At 38.4% G+C, this 19,885-nt stretch overlaps 1 protein-coding gene across 1 annotated transcript in view; it reads left to right on the forward strand.

Annotated features, from left to right (window-relative positions):
• LOC119535491 (thyroid receptor-interacting protein 11-like) overlaps positions 1 to 19,574 on the forward strand; it is an 80,672-nt gene extending 61,098 nt beyond the window's left edge. The window contains exon 3 of the mRNA XM_037837812.1: positions 16,369 to 19,574. Coding sequence (XP_037693740.1) covers positions 16,369 to 19,574 — 3,206 coding nt within the window. The remainder of the gene's footprint in view (positions 1 to 16,368) is intronic.
• The last annotated feature ends 311 nt before the right edge of the window (positions 19,575 to 19,885 follow it).

The following is a 19,885-nucleotide window of genomic DNA, read 5'->3' on the forward strand; positions in this document are numbered from 1 at the left end:
CAACTATTATTGTAGAGGTATGTACTTCTTTCAGTGTTCTCAGTGTTTACCTCATGTATTTTGGGACACTCTGGCTTGGTGCGTATTTTTGATTGTTAAATTTTCTTGATGATTTGACCCTTTTATTAAGATATAGTGTCCTTCTTTGTCTCTTGTTTTACTTTTGAAGTTTAATTTGTCTGATATTCATATAGCTACTCCTGGAGTTTTCTGGTTGTTGTTTGTGTGAAATATCTTTTTCCAAACTTCTACTTTCTGCCTATTTTTGTCCATGCGTCTAAAATGAGTTTCTTGTAGACAGCATATAGATGGGCCCTATTTTCTAATCCATTCTTCCAGTCTGAGTCTTTTTGGGGGGGAGATTAATGCATTAACATTTAGTGTTATTGCTCTAAGAGCATTATTTTCTTCCACATTTTGTCTTTTGGATTTTGTATGTTTATATCTAATTTTTTCTCTCCTTTTACATTTCCTGATAGTCTTCATTTCTACCCTCTTCTCCAAATCTCTGTCTCCTGTCTTTTCCTACCAGTCTATAACACTCCCTTTAGTATGTCTTCTAGCACTGGTCTCTTATTCACAAACTCTGTGTCTGTTTTTCTGAAAATATTTTAATCTTTCTCATTTTTGAAGGGCAGTTTTGGTGAATATAGCATTCTTGTTCGTTAGTTGTTCTCTTTCAGTATCTTAAATATATCATACCACTGCTGTCTTGCCTCCTCGGTTTCAACTGAGATATCTGTGCATAGACTTACCGAGTTCCCCTTGTATGTGATGGATCACTTTTCACTTGCTGCTTTCAGAATTCTCTGTGTCATTGACATTTGATAATCTGATTATTAAGTGTCTTGGCATAGGTCTATTTGGTTCTGTTCTCTTTGAGGTAAACTGCTCTTCTTGGATTTGTAATTTATATCTTTTATAAGAGATGGGAAATTTTCAGTGATTATATTCTCCATTATTTCTGCCCCCTTTCCCTTCTCTTCTCCTTCTGGGACACCGGTGACACCTACATTCATCTGCTTCATGTTGTCATTCAGTTTCGTAAGGTGCTGCTCATATTTTTCAATTCTTTTCCTTATCTGTTTTTTTTATGTATGGGATTTCAGGTGTCCTATCATCCAGTTCATGAATCTTTTCTTCTGCTTCTTCAAGTCTGCTGTTTTATATCTCCATTGTGTTTTTCATTTCTTGTATTGTGACTTTGATTCTCATAAGTTCTTCCAATTGTTTTTTCACACTTTCAGGTTCTTCCTTATGTTCTCCCAATGTCTTCATATCTTTCACCTTGTTTGCCATATCCTCCCTCAAGTTGTTGATCTGATTTTTGAAATGATTTAGCATGTTTGTTTGAATTAGTTGTTTCAATTCCCATATCCCATTTGAAGGGTAAGTGTTCATTTGAGTGGGCCATATCTTTGTTTTTCCTAAGGTGACTCAAAATCTTTTGTTGTCTTGGTGTCTGGTTTCCTTGATTACCCCAATCAGATTTTCCCAGACCAGACAGACTCAGGTCTCAGAAGGAAGTGTAATCAGTATCAATTTTCTCCGGGGAACAGTTTGTCTGACTTTGCTGTGAGGCCTCTAGGCACTGTGCTTTTCCTATCCTGCCTAGCAGTTGGCACTTGTCAGCCCTGGGGGCAGCTCCGGGGTGGGGAGAGGAGCCCCTGAGTTGGAAGAGCTAGGTTTGCTTCTGGGCCTTGCCAACAGCTGGCTGAGTGACCTTAGGCAAGTCACTATATAATTTGTCTGCACCTCAGTTTCCTCCTCTGCCTGTCAACATTTGTGACATTGAATTGCTTTGTAAACTGTCAAGTGTAAGTGCATAAAGGATTATTATTGTTTGTAAAGTTTTTTGAGTTGAGAGAAACTTCAAGATTTCCAAATCCTTGGGTTTTTAACCTGGGAACCTTGGATTGGAGATAGAGATCCCTAACTTCCCTGAAATTGTATGGAGAAGGGTGTAGAAATGTGCATTTTAGGGGAGTGAAGATCCATCGCTATCAAGTTTACTAAGGGTGCTGAGACCCAGAAGAGTTAAGAACCACAATTCCTTTATGCCAGAGGGAGGAGGCTGAGGCCTGGATATCATTTGGGACCCTTCACAACCAATTTGAAGCCCCTGTTTGAGTCTCTGGAATATGTGAGCTGTTTCTATGCATAATGGACATTCCAGGTATCAGCACTCCCCTGTTTGGCTTCTATTCTGAGCCCTTTCCTTTCACCATGGGTGGCCTGAAGGGTGGCTAATGCTTATGGTACAATGCTGCTCTGTGTAAAGCAGCTCAGTCTAGGATTGGGATGTTATCTAGTATTAGGAAGCCATTTAGTCTTTGGCCCAGCAACTCTTTGTTTTTTTGCTGCTTCTACCAGTGCCTGATATCTTTCTTTCAAGTGATCATTTTTCACAACTGTGGTTGCCATCTTGCTCCTACTTAAAGTATTCCATATCTCTAGTCTGTGTGGTTTGTAGTGAACAGGCTTATTTTTAAATGGTGCTGCATTATTTTTAAATGGTTTTTTAGCAAGCATCTCACTGGAACAGACTGAACTGGGTATGGAATTCCTGAACGTGTTTGGGTTTTTTTCTCTATTAGTTGAAGATTAACACACCCTGAAACTTTTATTTGTATAATTGATGCTGAATCTCAAACTCAGTAGATTAAGAAGTGACTCAAAGCTTAACTTTTCCTCACCTGCCATATATTACAATTGCTTGCAAGTCTTGATATTAAAATGGCCAAAATGCCAGTTTTTGCTTCTTTGTTACTTGTCAGCTGCTTTTATCAAATTCCAGGCCATTATCCAGCAAACACTGTAGAAATGTTTGAACAGTTGGATTTCAGGCATTTTTGTTTTGTGGAGTGGTGCTTACCAGTGGTGCAGCTCTAAGCAAGAGAACAGAGGTAAACATGTTTACATGTATTTTGTCTGCTTAGGTGTTAGCCAGTCCTACTATTCATAGAAATGTCTGGAAAAAAAAGTGACTTGACTATTCCTTTTATGTAAAAGGCACAAAGTGATCTCACTTCCAGAGAAATGACTGTTTTGGAGAAAAATGTATTGGTCTTTTATAGCTCTTTTGTAATTAATTCTGGATGTACCTCAAAAGAATCTTTAGACTGTGGTGATAAGATGCTTTCCTTTGGAGAAAGGAGGGGAAAAACAACTGGAATGCAGAGCTTGAATTTTTGTTACAAAACATATCCAGGACTGGAGGTACCAAGAGTTTCGCTGTTATTTTCACCTGCGCTATCTGGTGCAGGTGTCTTTCATTGTAGCCACAGCCATGGAATCCAGATTTCCAAGAACTAGACCTGAAACCCGGAAGTGCTTTATCAGGATGGCAGAACTCTGGAACTGGACAACATTTTTTTTAATTTTGAAATTTTCCACTGTTGACCTTGCTGTGAGAAAATAGGCAGTGACTGAACAGTATTGTCACCAGCACTGATACTGGGAATTAAAGACCTGAACTTCTGTACAGACCCTTGATACAAACCATGACCACACTCCATTGAAAGTGAACTATGATCTGTTACCTGGATTTTTGCCCATGTTTGAGTCATGCTACCTTACTACTAAAGAAGACACCATTCCTCTGGGACACTGTGACCCAAGAGACTTTCAGCCATTATGATGTGTTCTTCACCTCCACTCTTTTCCTGTTCTACACAGATTCAGCACAGCTCCTTGCAGTGAAGTCAGAGTCCTCAAGCCAAATAGCTGAAGCTACTTTATCACAACAGAGGCACAGTTTGTTCCGTAAGAGCTCATTTCTTCAGTCAAAGCCTTCAGAGACACAGTGAAATTTGGGCCAGTGAATTTTTAGTTATCAATGCTGTCTGAAGAATGACCACATGTGTTTGAGAAGAGCATTGGACCACACCCCACTGTCTCAAGTGATTGATCTGTGAAGAATCGGGAATCCAACAATGTCACTTCAAATCCATAGTAGCCTTCTGAATGGGAAAATGGATATTCTGACCTGTTGGGATCAAAACAGAGACATAGTGAACTCTTCATAGCATCTTCTTTGGGATTACTCAGGAACCAGAACTTTTCACACAAGTGTAAGAAATTCTACCAAGGAATTCCTTTACCTAACAGCATCTCATAAAGCTCCAATCAGATTCCAGAAAAGGCTTCTTGATACATCAGTTTTTTTGTGAACAACTTATTCTTAGATCGTTTGTTTTCCAAAGGCTTTGTGGCCATGAAGCACTTTGACTGAAAACTCTGCGGAAGCCCTGAGCAAAAGTGATGCTGCTCTGGATAAAGCAGGAGTGGGGTGGGGTGGGGGACTAAAACCCACCACAATCCCCTTTTTCTCACTGTGGTGACAACTAAAGAGACTTCCTTGCAACACCTAGAGTTCCTCAGAACACAGTTTGAAAAACACTGCCCTAGAGAACAATGTAATGTATGACCTGGATGTCATCCTGATCTCTTCTGCACCTCCACCCAACACAGCCCTTGTTCAGTTGATGCTGAACATATTTATGAATGTTTACTATGTACACACTTTAAAAAAATGCAAGAAGACAGGCCTATTCAGATGGACTGAAAGAGGTGTCAAGTGGACCCTAATTTGACAACCCTTCACCCCCAGGTAGACTTCCAGTGATTCCTGGGCTTAAAAATATAGCCAGACAGTGATTCATACACACTCTACACTGACAAATCAACCTCTTTCACAAACACCAGATGCTCTAGTGGTACTTGAAGTATATGTGACTTTGAAGTCTTGACCCTCTTCAGATACCTGAATATATAGTGAACTTATATTGAAGCTGATGCCTCATTGGGGACGTAATATACCACCTTGTGCATCTGACCTCTTGTCATCAGCCACAGTCTACTTTCTCATGTGCAAGGGATAACCATTAACTATGAAGGTAGCATTCAGAGACTGGCAACTTTACCTGAAATGGGCTCAGTGCCTGCTTTTCAATCATCTTATTTTCAAACTACAAGTCACTATATGACTCGACCAGTGGCAGTTCACTGCTCTTTGGTTTCTACTCAGTTTAGTTACTGTTTTCAGGATAGACAAACTAATAACCTGGAAAAAAAGCGGAAACACTTCCTCCATCACTGGCATACCTGCATGGTCTACCCCTGAATTATGACTGCCCACTTCTAACTACAAATAACAGCTGATCCACAAAAGACAATCTCGAAACATCCTTTTTCATCTGTGATTAAAAACATGGCCATTTGGAAAAACTTATTTTTCTAGCCAATGAGAGGAGTTTTTTGAGGATGAGTCTTTTGATATCTGGTATCGTCAACTCTAGGTGTTAGGGTTATTTGGAGGCAAGTCCTTTGTCCATGCCATGACAGCTTACTTTCTGGGCATTTCAAATCACACATCATCCGTCTTTTTGCTGCAAATGTAAACTTATTTGAAAGAAAAAATCTAGAAAGACTTCAGCTAAGGATTTTGACAGTTGACTTGAGATCTTCCTGCTGCATATTCACATTGTAAGACCACAGTCACTTTGTGGATGTTTAATTGCATTTCATTGGTCTCAGTGGAATTTTTTTACTCTGGCAGACACCTGATTCAGAGTGACTCATGTCATTCCTTGTCATGAAATACTCCAAGGCACCAAGACAACTTTTCTAGTCTTATAAGAAGGATTCATTATCTCCCACACCAAATCACCTTGAACAACAAAACATCAATTCGTGTTATGAGAATACGTTGTTGCTGTACTTCACAAAGTCCAGCTCTCCTCAGTTGTTCTAATGAATACACTGGTTTAGTCTTTGGGAATGGTTTCATATCAGTGAAGTCTAGTTTGTATATTGCACAATTCAACATTTACATTTTCTTTTTCATCCTCTGTCTACCTGTTTTATCTATTGATGACAGCAGTGTATTGAAATCTCCAACTATTATTGTAGAGGTTTCTACTTCTCCTTTCAGTGTTCTCAGTGTTTTCTTCCTGAATTTTGGGGCACTCTGGCTTGGTGCACAAATATTTATGTTTGTCAGGTTTTCTTGATGAATTGACCCTTTTAATATACATTGATCTTCTTTGACTCTTTGAACTGTTTTACTTTTGAAGTCTAATTTGTCTCATATTAATGTAGCTACTACATTTTTCTGGTAGTTGTTTGTGTGAAATGTCTTCTTCCAGCCTTCCACTTTCAGCCAGTTTGTCCTCCTTTCTTAGGTGAGTTTCTTGCAGGCAACATACAGGTTGGTCTTGTTTTTTTAATCCCTTCTGCCAGTCTATGACTTTTTATTGGGGGACTTTAATCCATTAACATTCAGTTTTATTACTGTAAGGGCAGTACTTTCTTCTACCATTTTGTCTTTTGAATTTTGTAGGTCATATCTAATTTTTCTCTCTCTCTCCTTTTATCCTTACTGATAGTCTTCATTTCTACACTCTTTTCCAAATCTTTTTCTCCTGTTTTTTTTCCTGTCATCCTGTAGCACTCCCTTTATTTCTTGGAGCACCGTTCTCTTATTCACAAACTCTCTCAGTGTCTGTTTTTCTGAAGATAATTTAATCTCTCTCTTTTTTGATGGACAGTTTTGTTAAATATAGAATTCTTGATCTGCAGTTTTTCTCTTTCTGTATCTTAAATATATTATATGACTGCTTTCTCATGTTCATGGTTTCTACTGAGAAATCTGCCCATGGTCTTATCGAGTTTCCCTTGTATGTGATGGGTCTCTTTTCTCTTGTTGCTTTCTTAATTCTCTCTTTGGCTTTGACATACGATAATCTGATGAATTGTCTTGGCATAGGTCTATTTGGATCTATTATTTTTGGGTTACACTGTGCTTCTTGGATCTATGATTTTATTTCTTTCATAATAGATGGGAAATTTTCAATGATTATTTTCTCCATTATTGTTTCTGCCCCTTTTCCCTTCTCTTCTCCTTTTGGGAAACCTATGATGCATATATCCATGCTTTTCATGTTGTCACGCAATTCCCTAAGATGCTGCTCATATTTTTCCATTTGTTTCCCTATCTGTCTTTTTTTGCGTAGGGTTTTAGATGTCCTGTCATCCAGTTCATGAAACTTTTCTTCTGCCACTTCAATTTTGCTGTTGTATATCTCCATTGTGTTTTTTGGTCTCTTATAGTGTCTTTAAGTCCCACATGATGTTCCAATTTTTTTTTTTTTTTACCCTTAAGAGTTCTTCCGTATGTTCTCCCAATGTCTACTTTATATCCTTCATTTCATTTGCCATATTTTCTCTCAGGGTGTTGATTTGATTTTTTAATTGATACAGCATATTCATTTGAAGATCTTTAATTAATTGTTTCAATTTCTGTATCTCAGTTGAAGTGTAATTTTGTTTCTTTGACTAGGCCATGTCTTCATTTTATAGTATCCTCTTACGATTAAAAAAAAAAAATTAATTTCTTCAGGATCTGTAATAATTATCCCCTTCTCATTCCTGTGTAGATCATGTGATGGGGCACAAAGAGAAATCAAAGGATTTTCTCTTTGTCTTTGATGTTTGATAATCTGATTTTTAAGTGTCTTGGCTTAAGTCTGTTCAGATCTATTCTGTTTGGGGTATGCTGTGCTTCTTGGATCTGTAATTGTATTTCTTTCACAAGAGATGGGAAATTCGCATTGATTATTTCCTTTATTATTGCTTCTGCCTCTTCTCCCTTTTATCCTTCTGGGACACCCTTGACATGTATATTTGTGTGCTTCATGTTGTCGATGATTTCCCTGAGACATTGCTCATATTTTTCCGTTCTTTTCCCTATCTGTTCTTTTGTGTGTAGGATTTGAGGTGTCTTGTTCTCCAGTTCCTGAGTGTTTTCTTCTGCCTCTTGAGATCTGCTGTTGTATATCTCCATGGTGCTTTTCATCTCCTGTGTTGTGCCTTTCATTTCCATAGATTCTGCCAGTTGTTTTTTCAAACTTTCGATTTCCACCTCATGTTCACCCAGTGTTTTCCTTATAGCCTTTGTTGCTTTTATTGTGTCTTCCCTAAACATGTTGATTTGGTTTAGCATATTTCTTTGAAAATCTTTAATAGATTGTTTCATTAAAGTGAAACAATATCTCAGTTGTATCTTGATTGATGCATAAGTTTGTTCCTTGGACTGGTGCCATATTTTCATTTTTCTTAGTGTATGTTGTAGTTTTCTGTTGTTTAGGCATCTAGTTTCCTTGGTTACCCCAATTAGGTTTTCCCAGACCAGCATGGGCTCAGGTGTCAGAAGGGTTTCCCTGAGAGTGTGTCTGAGAAGATTGACACGACCTGTGAGGTTGCCAGTTGTTGTGCTTTTCCTAACCTGCCCAGCAGTGGTGCCTGTGAGCCTGTCACTCTGGACTGGTATAAGGAGGTGTGGTCCCTTCAGTTTCAGTTTTGGCTATTTTCCTGCAGACTGTCATCTCTACCCATGTTTGGGTCAGAGTGCTGGGAACTGAAAATGGCTGCAGCTCACTCCACCTAAAATGGCTGTGGGTCTCTCCTCTAAGCCTCTCAGGTTGACAGAGAGATAAAGAGGGACAGGAAACCCCCTTCTGTAGCCAGCGTATGGCCCCTCAATTTCTCTCATCGGCCAGAGGTAACACCCGGTCTCCTGATGTTCCCCTCCCAGTACAGAGAGTCATTTAGTTCTTTGAGATCAGTCATCACTAAAAGCCTCTGTCTGTTTTTTGGGGGTTTGTGGCTTGTATTCCACAGTCTGCATTTGTTAATTAAAACCCCAGTTGGAGCTCAGCTGAGCTATATTCTCTCCCTCTGCTTGGAGAGTGCAAGCAGTGAGGCTTTGCAATTTGAGCTGCCATGTGGGGCAGGGGCTCTCGACATGGTTCTGCAGCATTTACTTACAGATTGTATACTGCGATCTCAGGCATTCCTCCCAATACAGGTTGGTGCATGATGTGTGGACAGTTATGGTTGTCCTCCAGCAGTTATTCCAGATTATTTACTATTTATTCCTGGCTGTTTATTAGTTGTTCCAGGGGACTGACTAAATTCCACTCCTCTCTATGCCCCCATCTTCTGACTCCCCCTGCCCTCAACCCTGAGCTTTTTTGATTGCATTTTGCCTGGAATATTTTTTCCATCCTTTCACTTTCAGTCTCTTTATTTCACAGAGTTTGAAGTGAGTCTCTTGTAAACAGCATATCAGTGGGTAATTTTTTTAAATCCATTCTACCAGTCTGTTGGAGAGTTTAATCCATTCACACAATTATTTCCAATGTGGACTTCTTTCTCCAGCTAAACCAACTCAGCAGGTGAACTCACTGCCCTCCCCCATACATGGGATCTGACTCTCGGGTGTAAATCTTCCTGGCAACATGGTATACGACTCCCGGGATGAATCTGGACCCAACACCATGGTATTGGGAACACGTTACTGACCAAAAGGGGGATATGAAATGAAATGAAACAAAATTTCCATGGCTGAGAGATTCCAAATGGAGTTGAGAGGTCACTCTGGTGGGCACTCTTATGTGCTATATCGATAACCCTTTTTAGGTTACAGTGCAGTGAAATAGCTAGAAATAAATACCTGAAACTATCAAACTACAACCCAGTAGCCTTGAATCTTGAAGATGATTGTATAGCAGTACAGCTTACAAGGGATGACAGTGTGATTGTGCAAGCCTTGGTGATTGCATTCCTTTTATCCAGTGTATGGATGGATGAGTAGAAAAAGGGCAACAAAAAACTAAATGAAAAAATGGGTGGGGGTAATGATTTGGGTGTTCTTTTTTACCATTATTTTTTATTCTTTTTTCACTTTTTCTGATATAAGAATAATGTTCAAAAAAGAAATTGGGGTGATGAATGCACAACTATATGATGGTACTCTGAACAAATGATTGTACACTTTGGATTATCATATGGTATGTGAATATATATCTCAATAAAAATGAATTTAAAAAATTGCAGGGAAAAATATAAACAGAGGGATACAAGTGCTAGAGAAAACATGGAGAGAGGAATGCACCTCTGCGCTGTTGGTGTGGAAGCAGAATGGAGTAGCCTCTCTAGAGGACAGTGTGGTGGTTCCACAAGAAGCTAAGTATGTGGGTGCCATAAGGACCTTTATCCTCATTTATGGAACATATGTTGGAAGATCTGAGAGCAGTGACATGAATAGACATTTGCATACTGGTGTTTATGGCGGCAGTACTCACAGTTTGCCATGGATGGGGGTGAACCTAAGGGCACATCGACTGATGAACAGAATGGTGAACTGTGGTATGTGCATACAATAGAATATTGAGCAGCTGCAAGAAGGAATGAGCTGTGAGACATGAAACTAGGTGAACGGATCTTGAGTACAGTGTCTTGTGTGAAGTACACCAGAAACAAAAGGGAAAACATTATAATGCCTCATTAATGTGACTAACTATAATGTTTAAACTCTGAGAATTGAATCTCAGAGCACAGCTTATCAGGGGAATGCTTATTGTAATGGTCCCCAGATTGTAAGGCGCACATCTGTTTCTGAGTTGTAATGGTTTTCTCCAAATTCTGAGATGCTCAGCTGCTTGTGTATAGCATGGTTGATCTCTGGAAATTTGGGTACCTGTGTGACACTTGAAACTCAGAGCTAGAACTTGGCAGCTGTGAATGTCAGTATTACCTCAGACAGCAATTGTTAAAAAAGCTGAAAAAATTCAGACCTCAATAAGAGATACGAATGAAGTGGATCTGGTTTGGACTAAGGCAAATCAGGAGAAAGGGTAAGGAGCGACATTGACTGTGTTTTAAAATTTCAACTTCTGTGTGAAACCAAGGGCAAAGATGTTCATTGGTTGCAGGATCTATATTTTTTGTAGCACACTAAATTTAACTTGTAGAGTCACTTTAGTCAAATGCTGTAGTTACATGGAACTTTGAATAGGAAGTGAGATCTGGTAGGTTAGTACTGGTTAGTGTGAAATTCTGATGCATCCCAAAGTTATTTGGGCAGAGAATGAGGATATATTTGCAGGGAAATGGAAATGTTGGACTTCCTCACCTGGGTTGTTGCTGTTTTTCTCACAGACATTGAGGGCTGACAGTTTGGTATGCCGAGCCCTCTATCTTGGGGCTCTCTATCTTGGGGCTTGCCCTTATGAAGCTCATTACTGCAAAGGAGAGGCTCAACCTGCTTATAATTGTGCCTAAGAGTCTTCCCCTGAGTACTTCTTTGTTGCTCAGATGTGGCCCTCTCTCTCTAGCTAAGCCACCTTGACAGGTGATCTCATTGCCCTCCACCCTACATGGGACTTGGCTTCCAGGAATGTAAATCTCTTTGGCAACATGGGATATTAGTCCTGGGAATGAGCTGGACGTGGCATCCTTGAATTGAGAAAATTATCTTGAACAAAGGGGGAATTTAAATGAAACAAAATTTCAGTGGCTGAGAGATTTCAAATGGAGTCAAGAGGTCACTCTGGAGGGTATTCTTAAGCACTATATAGATATCCCTTTTTAGTTTTTAGTGTATTGAAATAGCTGGAAGGAAATACCTGAAACTGTCGAACTGCAACCCAGTAACCTTGATTCTTGAAGACAACTGCATAACTATGTAGCTTACAGGGTAGGACTGTGATTGTGAAAACCTTGTGGCTCATACTCCCTTTATCCAGTGTATGGACAGATGAGTAGAAAAATGGGGACAAAAATGAAATGAAAAAAAGGGTAGGATGGGGGGATAGAATGTTTTGGGTATTCTTTTTTATTTTTATTTTTATTTTATCTTATTTTTTTGGAGTAAGAAAAATGTTCAGAAGTTCTTACTGGTGATGAATGCACAACTGTATGATAGTACTGGGAATAGTTGATTGGACACTTAGATGATTGTAAGGTCTTTGTATATATCTGAGTAAAACTGTATTAAAATGTCAAAAAAAGTAATGTATGGTTAGTATTGAAAAATTACAATACAGTTGGGAAAGGAATATATTCAAATTTCAGTATCAGTAAATCCTGTTAATAACTTTGGTTTATCATTTATGCCTATATATAAACATATGTATAATATACAAATAAACACATACATATATACATATAAACATGAGTTTACATATATATGACTAACATTCTGTAAGCAATTAATATATGCAAGGCATTGTGCTAAATGTTTCTTATGACTTATTTATTCCCCAAATGACCATATAAAATACAAGCTATTTTCATATCTGTTTGGCACAGAAGCAAACAACGAGAATGTGAATAATCTGCTGGAGTATTGCGGGGAGTAAATACAGAACAACCAACCTTAAAAAACCATGTGTTCAGCTTCTCCCCTAAGTATCTTTTATGTGTCTCTCTTTCTCTCTCTCTTATATTTAAATGAGATTCATCTATTTAAACTATTAATAGCCACTTTGTTTTATTTGTTGCTTTAAAAATCTCTGTATGTCTCTTTAAAATGTGTTTGATCTGCTATATTATTCTTTTTTCAGTCTTTCATTTTTTTTACCTTAAGTTTTTGTTTTATTTATACTTTGTGTGTGTGCTTTTTAAGAATAAGTAATGGACTTGACCTACTCATTAGGGATTAATCCATTGACATTTATTGTGATCAGAAATGAGATTTGTCATGCTTTACTGATGTTGTTTCATGGAGTTTTCTCATTATTTCGTTTTCCCTATATATTCATTTTTATACAATGATGTGATAGTTACAGTTAGTGAGGGTAACATATTTATTTAAAAAAACATAATTGAACTTGTTTTTGCAAATGGCTTGGTGTAATAACTAAACATGTTTCCAGAATATTTGTAGACATTTATAATGTTGTTCTCTTTAAGAATTAAAGCTCCATATCTCTTGCTCTGTCTCTCTGTCCTTGCTGGTCTTGTGCTCCTCACCCAACCCCAGATTGCACAGCAACTAGACCTCCTGAGATGGGCTTCTCAGCTGACTCTCCAGGTCCTTCCTCTCCACTGACCCATTCATTGGACACACCAGGATATCTGGGTTGGGGGAGATTGTGTGCACTTTCACAAATCAGATAATTATACTTATATACTTACTTTTTCATTCTATAACGAATAGACAATAAAAAAGCTCAACACAATATGATCAGGGGATTATGCAAAAGACATGAAGTAAACTGTAATTATAGAGAACATGATTTAAATATAGGGATTTGTTTTAGTTTTGTTGTAAACCTGAGAAACTGAATTCTGCAGGATTTGTGAGATTATGGGTAAAACTTGTTTAAATAAAGAGGGAACAAGTAATAGTTATGAAATAAGAAGCACATTGACATTACATTGGCACAATGGATTCCCCAAAGTGCCTTACTGCAGCGGTGACGTGAGCTGCTCAGAGGAGCTGGCATCTGAATTGGCTTTTGAATGATGAATCCTTTTTTCCTGGAGACCTTGGCCTGATGTTTAACCACTCTGGCAACTTAGTTTAGATGGATTTCTATATAGGCCTATGTCAATTCAGCTATTTTTCCAAATGGTCAACAAATGTATCACCAAGTTTTAAATCAGATGAGTGAATTTCCATCCAAATTGATGCTTAACCTTCCAAAATGTAAGGTCATCACCAGTCAATTCCATACCATGATACTTATGAGGATTAAAGAATCCTTTTTTTTTGTATCATAAAAATCATACCTGCTTGACATTTTCTTGATTGCATTTCCCAAATTCTTTTCATGTTTCTTCTTAAGGTTTTTTTTTAAGTTTCACCAAGTTTCACCAAGCTATGCTCTCAGAGACTTTTCTGTCATTCCCTTACATTTCCCAATAGGATCTGAAGCCATCTTGTTCTGGGACAGAAAGCACCTGTCCTAACTTCTTAGAGAGTGCTTCTCATTAATAAACAGTAATCTGGAAGACCTTTTAAAAGCTTGTATTTGGCATCACAAATACACATATATGGGAATTTCTGTTCTTCACACTAACCTTTTGCAAGTACCTTACTTGTTGAAACATGCCTTTGGGAAAACCAATCTGTTTTGCTTATGCCTTAAGCTCCTTAGAGCTTAACTCCTATGCTGTATATGCATGTTTTCCTTTATATTTTATCATAGGGGAAGTAAAGAGAAAATATGTTCCTGTGTGTTGTTATAAGTGCAGGCATAGAAGAACTGACAGTTGACCTACATTTTGCTAAATTAAAAAAAAAGAAGCTACTTTAAAGCCAATTGACATGGATGCTGTCTTACGTGTCAAAGAATAATGTGTTTAAAATAGGAATCCCTTTCCTTGAAATAAATGAGTTTGCCTTTCCTTGGATTTTTTCCTTCTGTCTTCCTGTGTGTAACTTTATGATAATTCAGTTGTTTTTCTTTCTAATTTCGTAACTATTTTTTTGTGTGTGTCAATGAAAATGTAACAATCCATGCTTGGAATGGGTAACTACAGTTAATTATTTTTCCCAGGAAAAGATTCATTATTTGTTCATCGACACTGGAAAAAATTCACAGTAAACATTTATAAAAATCAGAGCCCATATCCATTGAATGAGAGACTGTCTTGGTTGATACAGGAAAAAAATAGTTTTGGTCTATAATCATCTTTACTAAGGGTATTAACAGAAGGAAGAAAATATTAAGTAACCTTGAAATTTGCAATTCTCTTTTATTCCAGGCATTCTAAGGTTGGAATCAAAGATATGTAAACCTAATGAAATGTAGGATCATAGGCCTTCAGAATGGGAAAGATGTTAGATGTAAACTACCTCCCCTTTCTCCAGATGCAGAACACTAATTTCCTATGCATCTGGAAAGCACATTGTCCAAATGACAAAGATTTGTGAACTTTGACTAACTGTGCATATAGGCCTGCCACTTTGTTTTTTTGTTACTTTTAAGACCTTTATTTTGTTTCTATCTCGTTTGATACTTAGAAGAACCTGGAAAGTTACATAAGACCAACTCCTTTGTAAAGATACTGAAATGAAGACTTAGAGTTAAGTGGTTTTTCTAAAACCACAGTATTAACAAGGAGTAAAATGCAAAGGTTTGCATTTATCCATAGTTCATCTGCTTTTTTCAACCATACCAAAAGTTGTAAATAAAAGAATTCCTTGGTACACACACATTCCAGATACTATTACTGTGACACTGATTATACAGAGCAAACTCAAAATTTCTTCTGTTGATAGTATTGTCAACAATGAATGTGAGAAGGGCTCAGCAGGTCAGTTCTTGCTTGCGTTCTCTCATGTGATTATAGACAAATATTAGTTGGGGCTGCAGTGATCTGAAAACTCAACTGCTCTGGACCAAGATGGTTCATTTATCTAATGGACATATGATGCTGGCTGTCTACTGGGAGCTCAGCCAGGGCTGTCCACTGGAGTGGCTACACATGGACTCTCCAGGCTCATTTCTGCTATTCTCTTGATCAGAGCACTCACAAGCCCTCCCAGAGTCCAAGGGATGGGGCACAGCAAAACTTAATGAGTAAAATGTCAAAATAATTTTCTTTAAATACCACATGCTCTATTGACATGACTAACCTCAATAATTTCTGCAGTCACCAATAATTTACTAAATGCCTATTACAGTAGAAAGAAAGTTGAAAGTATGTCATAATTTTTTTCAGTTTTCATAACTTATATGCAAATTTAGGCTATTTGACAAGATTGTGTCCAGCATTAGGTAATTTAGAATTCTATGATGGCTGTATATTAACTGGTGACAAATCACTCCACCTCTATTCTTCATTACAGACCATGTACCAAAGAGCATGTCACATTGTAAGGCAAATTGTAACATACCATTAACATATCCTGTCTTTTCATGAGATTCCTGGGTTCTGTCCTGTAGAGTAATTCATAATGTTTCATAGGTCAACAATATCACTTTCCTTTTCCTATTGTATGGAGTATAAGCAGATTTCAGAATCTGCATTATGTTGATGGAATCAGCAAGGTGGTTCACTTGACTTTAACCTTCACTGCTTGCTTTGGCCATGATGTAAAAACAATAATGTAGTATATCAGATATATAAATATCTGTTTTATGTGAATTCTATTCTTGTCCCCATTTGGAGAGAATAAATAATTTCCATGAGCTGAAACTAGTAAGTACTATAAGAGGCCAAATTCTTCATTATGAAATTTGATTTTCTGATTCAAAATATAACTAGGGAGAAAGCCACCATGGCTCCTCTTTATGATCAGTTGCAGCTTTTAGAGTGGGTGCCATGGTGATGGCCATTGAGTTGGCAGGAGTTGCCCACTGACCATTTGAGAATGGTCAATGAAAAGGGGGAAGAAGTGGTCAGCCCTGGCTGTGGGAAATCACTGGAAAGAGCAGAGGCCCCACGGGGCTGGCTGTGTAACTGTGTGACAGGCTGGCCCTTTAAGGTTCTGGGCGGAGCCAGGCTCAGGTGGGTGCTGAGGTCACTGTTGCCTAGGAAGCCCTTTGTGATGTGGAATCCTGAGCGCAGTGATTCCGACTAGCTCACAGCAGTTCGAGGACACTTGGTGGGAATGTCCGGTGACGTTGGACACTCTTCTGGGAGAGGGAGTGGACCACGTTGCTTTCCAGCCCACAGCCATGAACTGGTTTCGAGGCCTTGGCTCTGGCTTGGGCCAATCTCTGGGCCAAGTGGGGGGCAGCCTGGCTTCCCCCACAGGCCAGATTTCAAAGTTGATAAGAGATAAGTCGTCGACAGGCATCACCCAAGATCTGGATGATGAAAAAAAGAGAGCTTGCCAACTTAGAGATGATAAAATGAACATTACTAAAGAATTAGACATGCAAAATGAAAAACTAACAGAACGAGAATCGGAGAGTAAACTTCTAAATGAAAAGAACCTAATTTTAACAAAACAGATTGATCAGCTGTCCAAAGACGAGGTTGGTAAACTAAGGCAGATCATCCAGCAGAGGGATTTGGAGATAAAAGCTCTTCATGCAAGAATGTCTTCACCTTCTTACACCCAGGATGTTGTTTACCTTCAACAGCAACTACAGGCCTACACTGTGGAGAAAGGACAAATATTGGCTGTTTTGGATGAGAAGACTAGGGAAAATAGCCGCCTAAAAACAGAACATCACCAAATGATAGACATGGCTGCTGCCCAACAAGCAGCGCTTATTAAGCTGCAAGATGAAAATAAAAAATTGTCCACTAGATTGGAAAGTAGTGGCCAGGAAATGCTTAGAAAAACTGTTCAGAATTTATCACTTATCATTCGAGAAAAAGACATTGAAATAGATGCATTAAGTCAGAAATGTCAGACTTTGTTGACAGTGTTACAGACATCTAACACAGGAAATGAGGTTGGAGGTGTTAACAGTAATCAGTTTGAGGAGCTTCTACAGGAACGAGATAAATTAAAACAGCAAGTGATGAAAATGGAAGAGTGGAAACAACAGGTGATGACCACAGTGCAAAATATGGAACATGAGTCAGCCCAACAACAGGAAGAACTTCAAAAACTTCAGACCCAGGTTTTGATTGACAGTGATAATAACTCTAAACTGCAGGTAGAATATACTGGCCTAATCCAAAGTTATGACCAGAAGGAAACCAAACTCAAAACTTTGGGTCAGGAATTAGCACAAGTTCAGCGCAGCTTAGGGCAACTTTTGAATACCAAGGATCATCTTGTAGGAAAACTTGATATTATTTCACAACGGCTCTTTTCTGGATCATCACTTGTTTCAGAGTCAGAAGAATCTCTCGGGGCAGTTAAGTCTGATATACCTAGTGAACCTTCTAAATTGCTTCAACAAGAAATAGAAAAATTAAGAAAATCACTGCAGGAAAAAGATGCAACAATTCAAACTCTCCAGGAAAATAACCATAGATTGTCTGATTCGATTGCTGCCACCTCAGAGCTAGAAAGAAAAGAACATGAACAAACTGATTCAGAAATTAAGCAGCTAAAGGAAAAACAAGATGTTTTACAAAAGTTACTTAAGGGTAAAGACCTCTTACTCAAAGCCAAATATGATCAGTTACATTCTTTAAATGAAAATTTCACTAACCAAGTGAATGAAAATGAAATTCTGAGGCAGGCAGTAACAAACCTAAAGGAGAGAATATCAATTTTAGAAATGGACATGTGTCAACTAAAAGAGGAAAATGGAAAACTAGTAGAAATATCCAGGGTAAAGCAAACAGAATGTCAAGCATTACAAGAGACTAACATGAAGTTTTCTATGATGCTGCGAGAAAGGGAGTTTGAACACCAGGAGATAAATGAGAAGGCTCTTGCTTTTGAGCAACTATTGAAAGAAAAAGAACAGGGCAAGACTGGGGAGTTAAATCAGCTTTTAAATGCAGTTCAGTCGATGCAGGAGAAGACAGTTACATTTCAAGAGGAAAGAGACCAAGTCATGTTGGCCCTGAAACAGAAACAAATGGAAAACAGTTTACTTAGTGAGGTGAAGGATTTACGTGAAAAAGAATTGTGCTTAAACCAGGAGCTAGAGAGATTGCATCATCAACTTTCAGAATCACAGGATTTTTATACTGGTGAAGCTCTGGCTGCAGCAGAGAGAGAGGCTAACCTAAGAAAAGAAGTCACAGTATTGGAGGAGAAGCTAGTTTCATCCTCTAATGCACTGGAAAATGCAAGTCATCAAGCCAGTTTGCAGGTAGAGTCATTGCAGGAACAACTGAATGTAGTCTCCAAGCAGAGGGATGAAACCGCTCTTCAGCTTTCGGTGTCACAAGATGAGGTAAAGCAGTATGCTCTATCACTAGCCAACCTACAGATGGTACTAGAGCGTGCGCAACAAGAGGAAAGAGCTATGTATACTGCTGAACTAGAAAAGCAAAGTGCGCTTGTAAGTAAGTGGAAGAAAAAGGCTGAAAACCTAGAAAGAAAACTGGTGTCTTTACAGGAAAGTTTGGATGAAGCCAATGCTGCTTTGGACTCAGCATCGAGACTCACAAAACAGTTAGATCTACAGGAAGAGCAAATCGAAGAACTTCAAAAACAGAATGAGGTCCTACAGGAAATGTTAGATGACATTCAGAGGAAATGGATGAACTTGGTAAATGACACAGAAGGAAAAGTGGACAAGGTACTCCTGAGAAACGTCTTAATAGTCTATTTTCAAACTCCAAAAAGTGAGCGGCAAGAAGTGTTAAGATTAATGGGAAGCATCCTTGGAATGAAAAAGGAGGAGATGGAGAAATTGTTCTGTGACGATCAAGGTGGTGCTACCACGTGGATGAGTGGGTGGCTTGGAGGAGCATCAAAAAATGTCCCCCCAAAAAATGTCCCCCAAACACCTCTGAGAGCAAATCAGCAACCTGCACTCAATAGTTCTTTCTCAGAGCTTTTCATTAAATTTCTACAAACAGAATCTTATCCATATATTCCACCACAAATGCAACCTCTTCGTGATAGGAAGCCCCTAGGTTTACCAGGAAGGGCTAAACTAGCCACAAATGTAGGACAAAATTTTAAAGATACAGCAGAGTCCAGAAGCAGTGGAAGAGCAGATTTGAATCCACTCTTAGCTCCCTGTTCTGCAGCTGTGTCACTTATTCACCCAGGTGGACTTGGAACTGGTGGGGCTAAGCATCTTCTTTTGAACCCAACATTTACACCTTTTCCAGTGTTACCTGCTAACACTGCTGGAGCTGGCAAAGACCTTTTAAAGCAAGAGAGTAACAATGTAGCCCTTTAAAAACAAAATCAAGAACACAATGTGTATGTACTTAGTAACAAGTGGCCTTTCAGAAGTCATATATTTGCTTTGAGTTGTACTTTCTCTAAGTTTAATAAAAATTAGCATTTTTAGAAATTGCAGATGTCATAGAAATAATGTTTGCTGTATAATCTTCTGTTTTACTTCTCTCATTTGACCCCACTTAAACTGAAAACTTTTAATTTATCTTTAAACTTAATTCACAAAAAGAGAAAAAAGAAAGAAATACAAGTACCAGGTATCAGTTTATTTCCTTCTGTGATTTTATAAGCTCATTTAAACAAGAGTCT

Source organism: Choloepus didactylus, chromosome 5, assembly GCF_015220235.1.
Source record: "Choloepus didactylus isolate mChoDid1 chromosome 5, mChoDid1.pri, whole genome shotgun sequence".
NCBI classification, from domain to species: domain Eukaryota; kingdom Metazoa; phylum Chordata; class Mammalia; order Pilosa; family Megalonychidae; genus Choloepus; species Choloepus didactylus.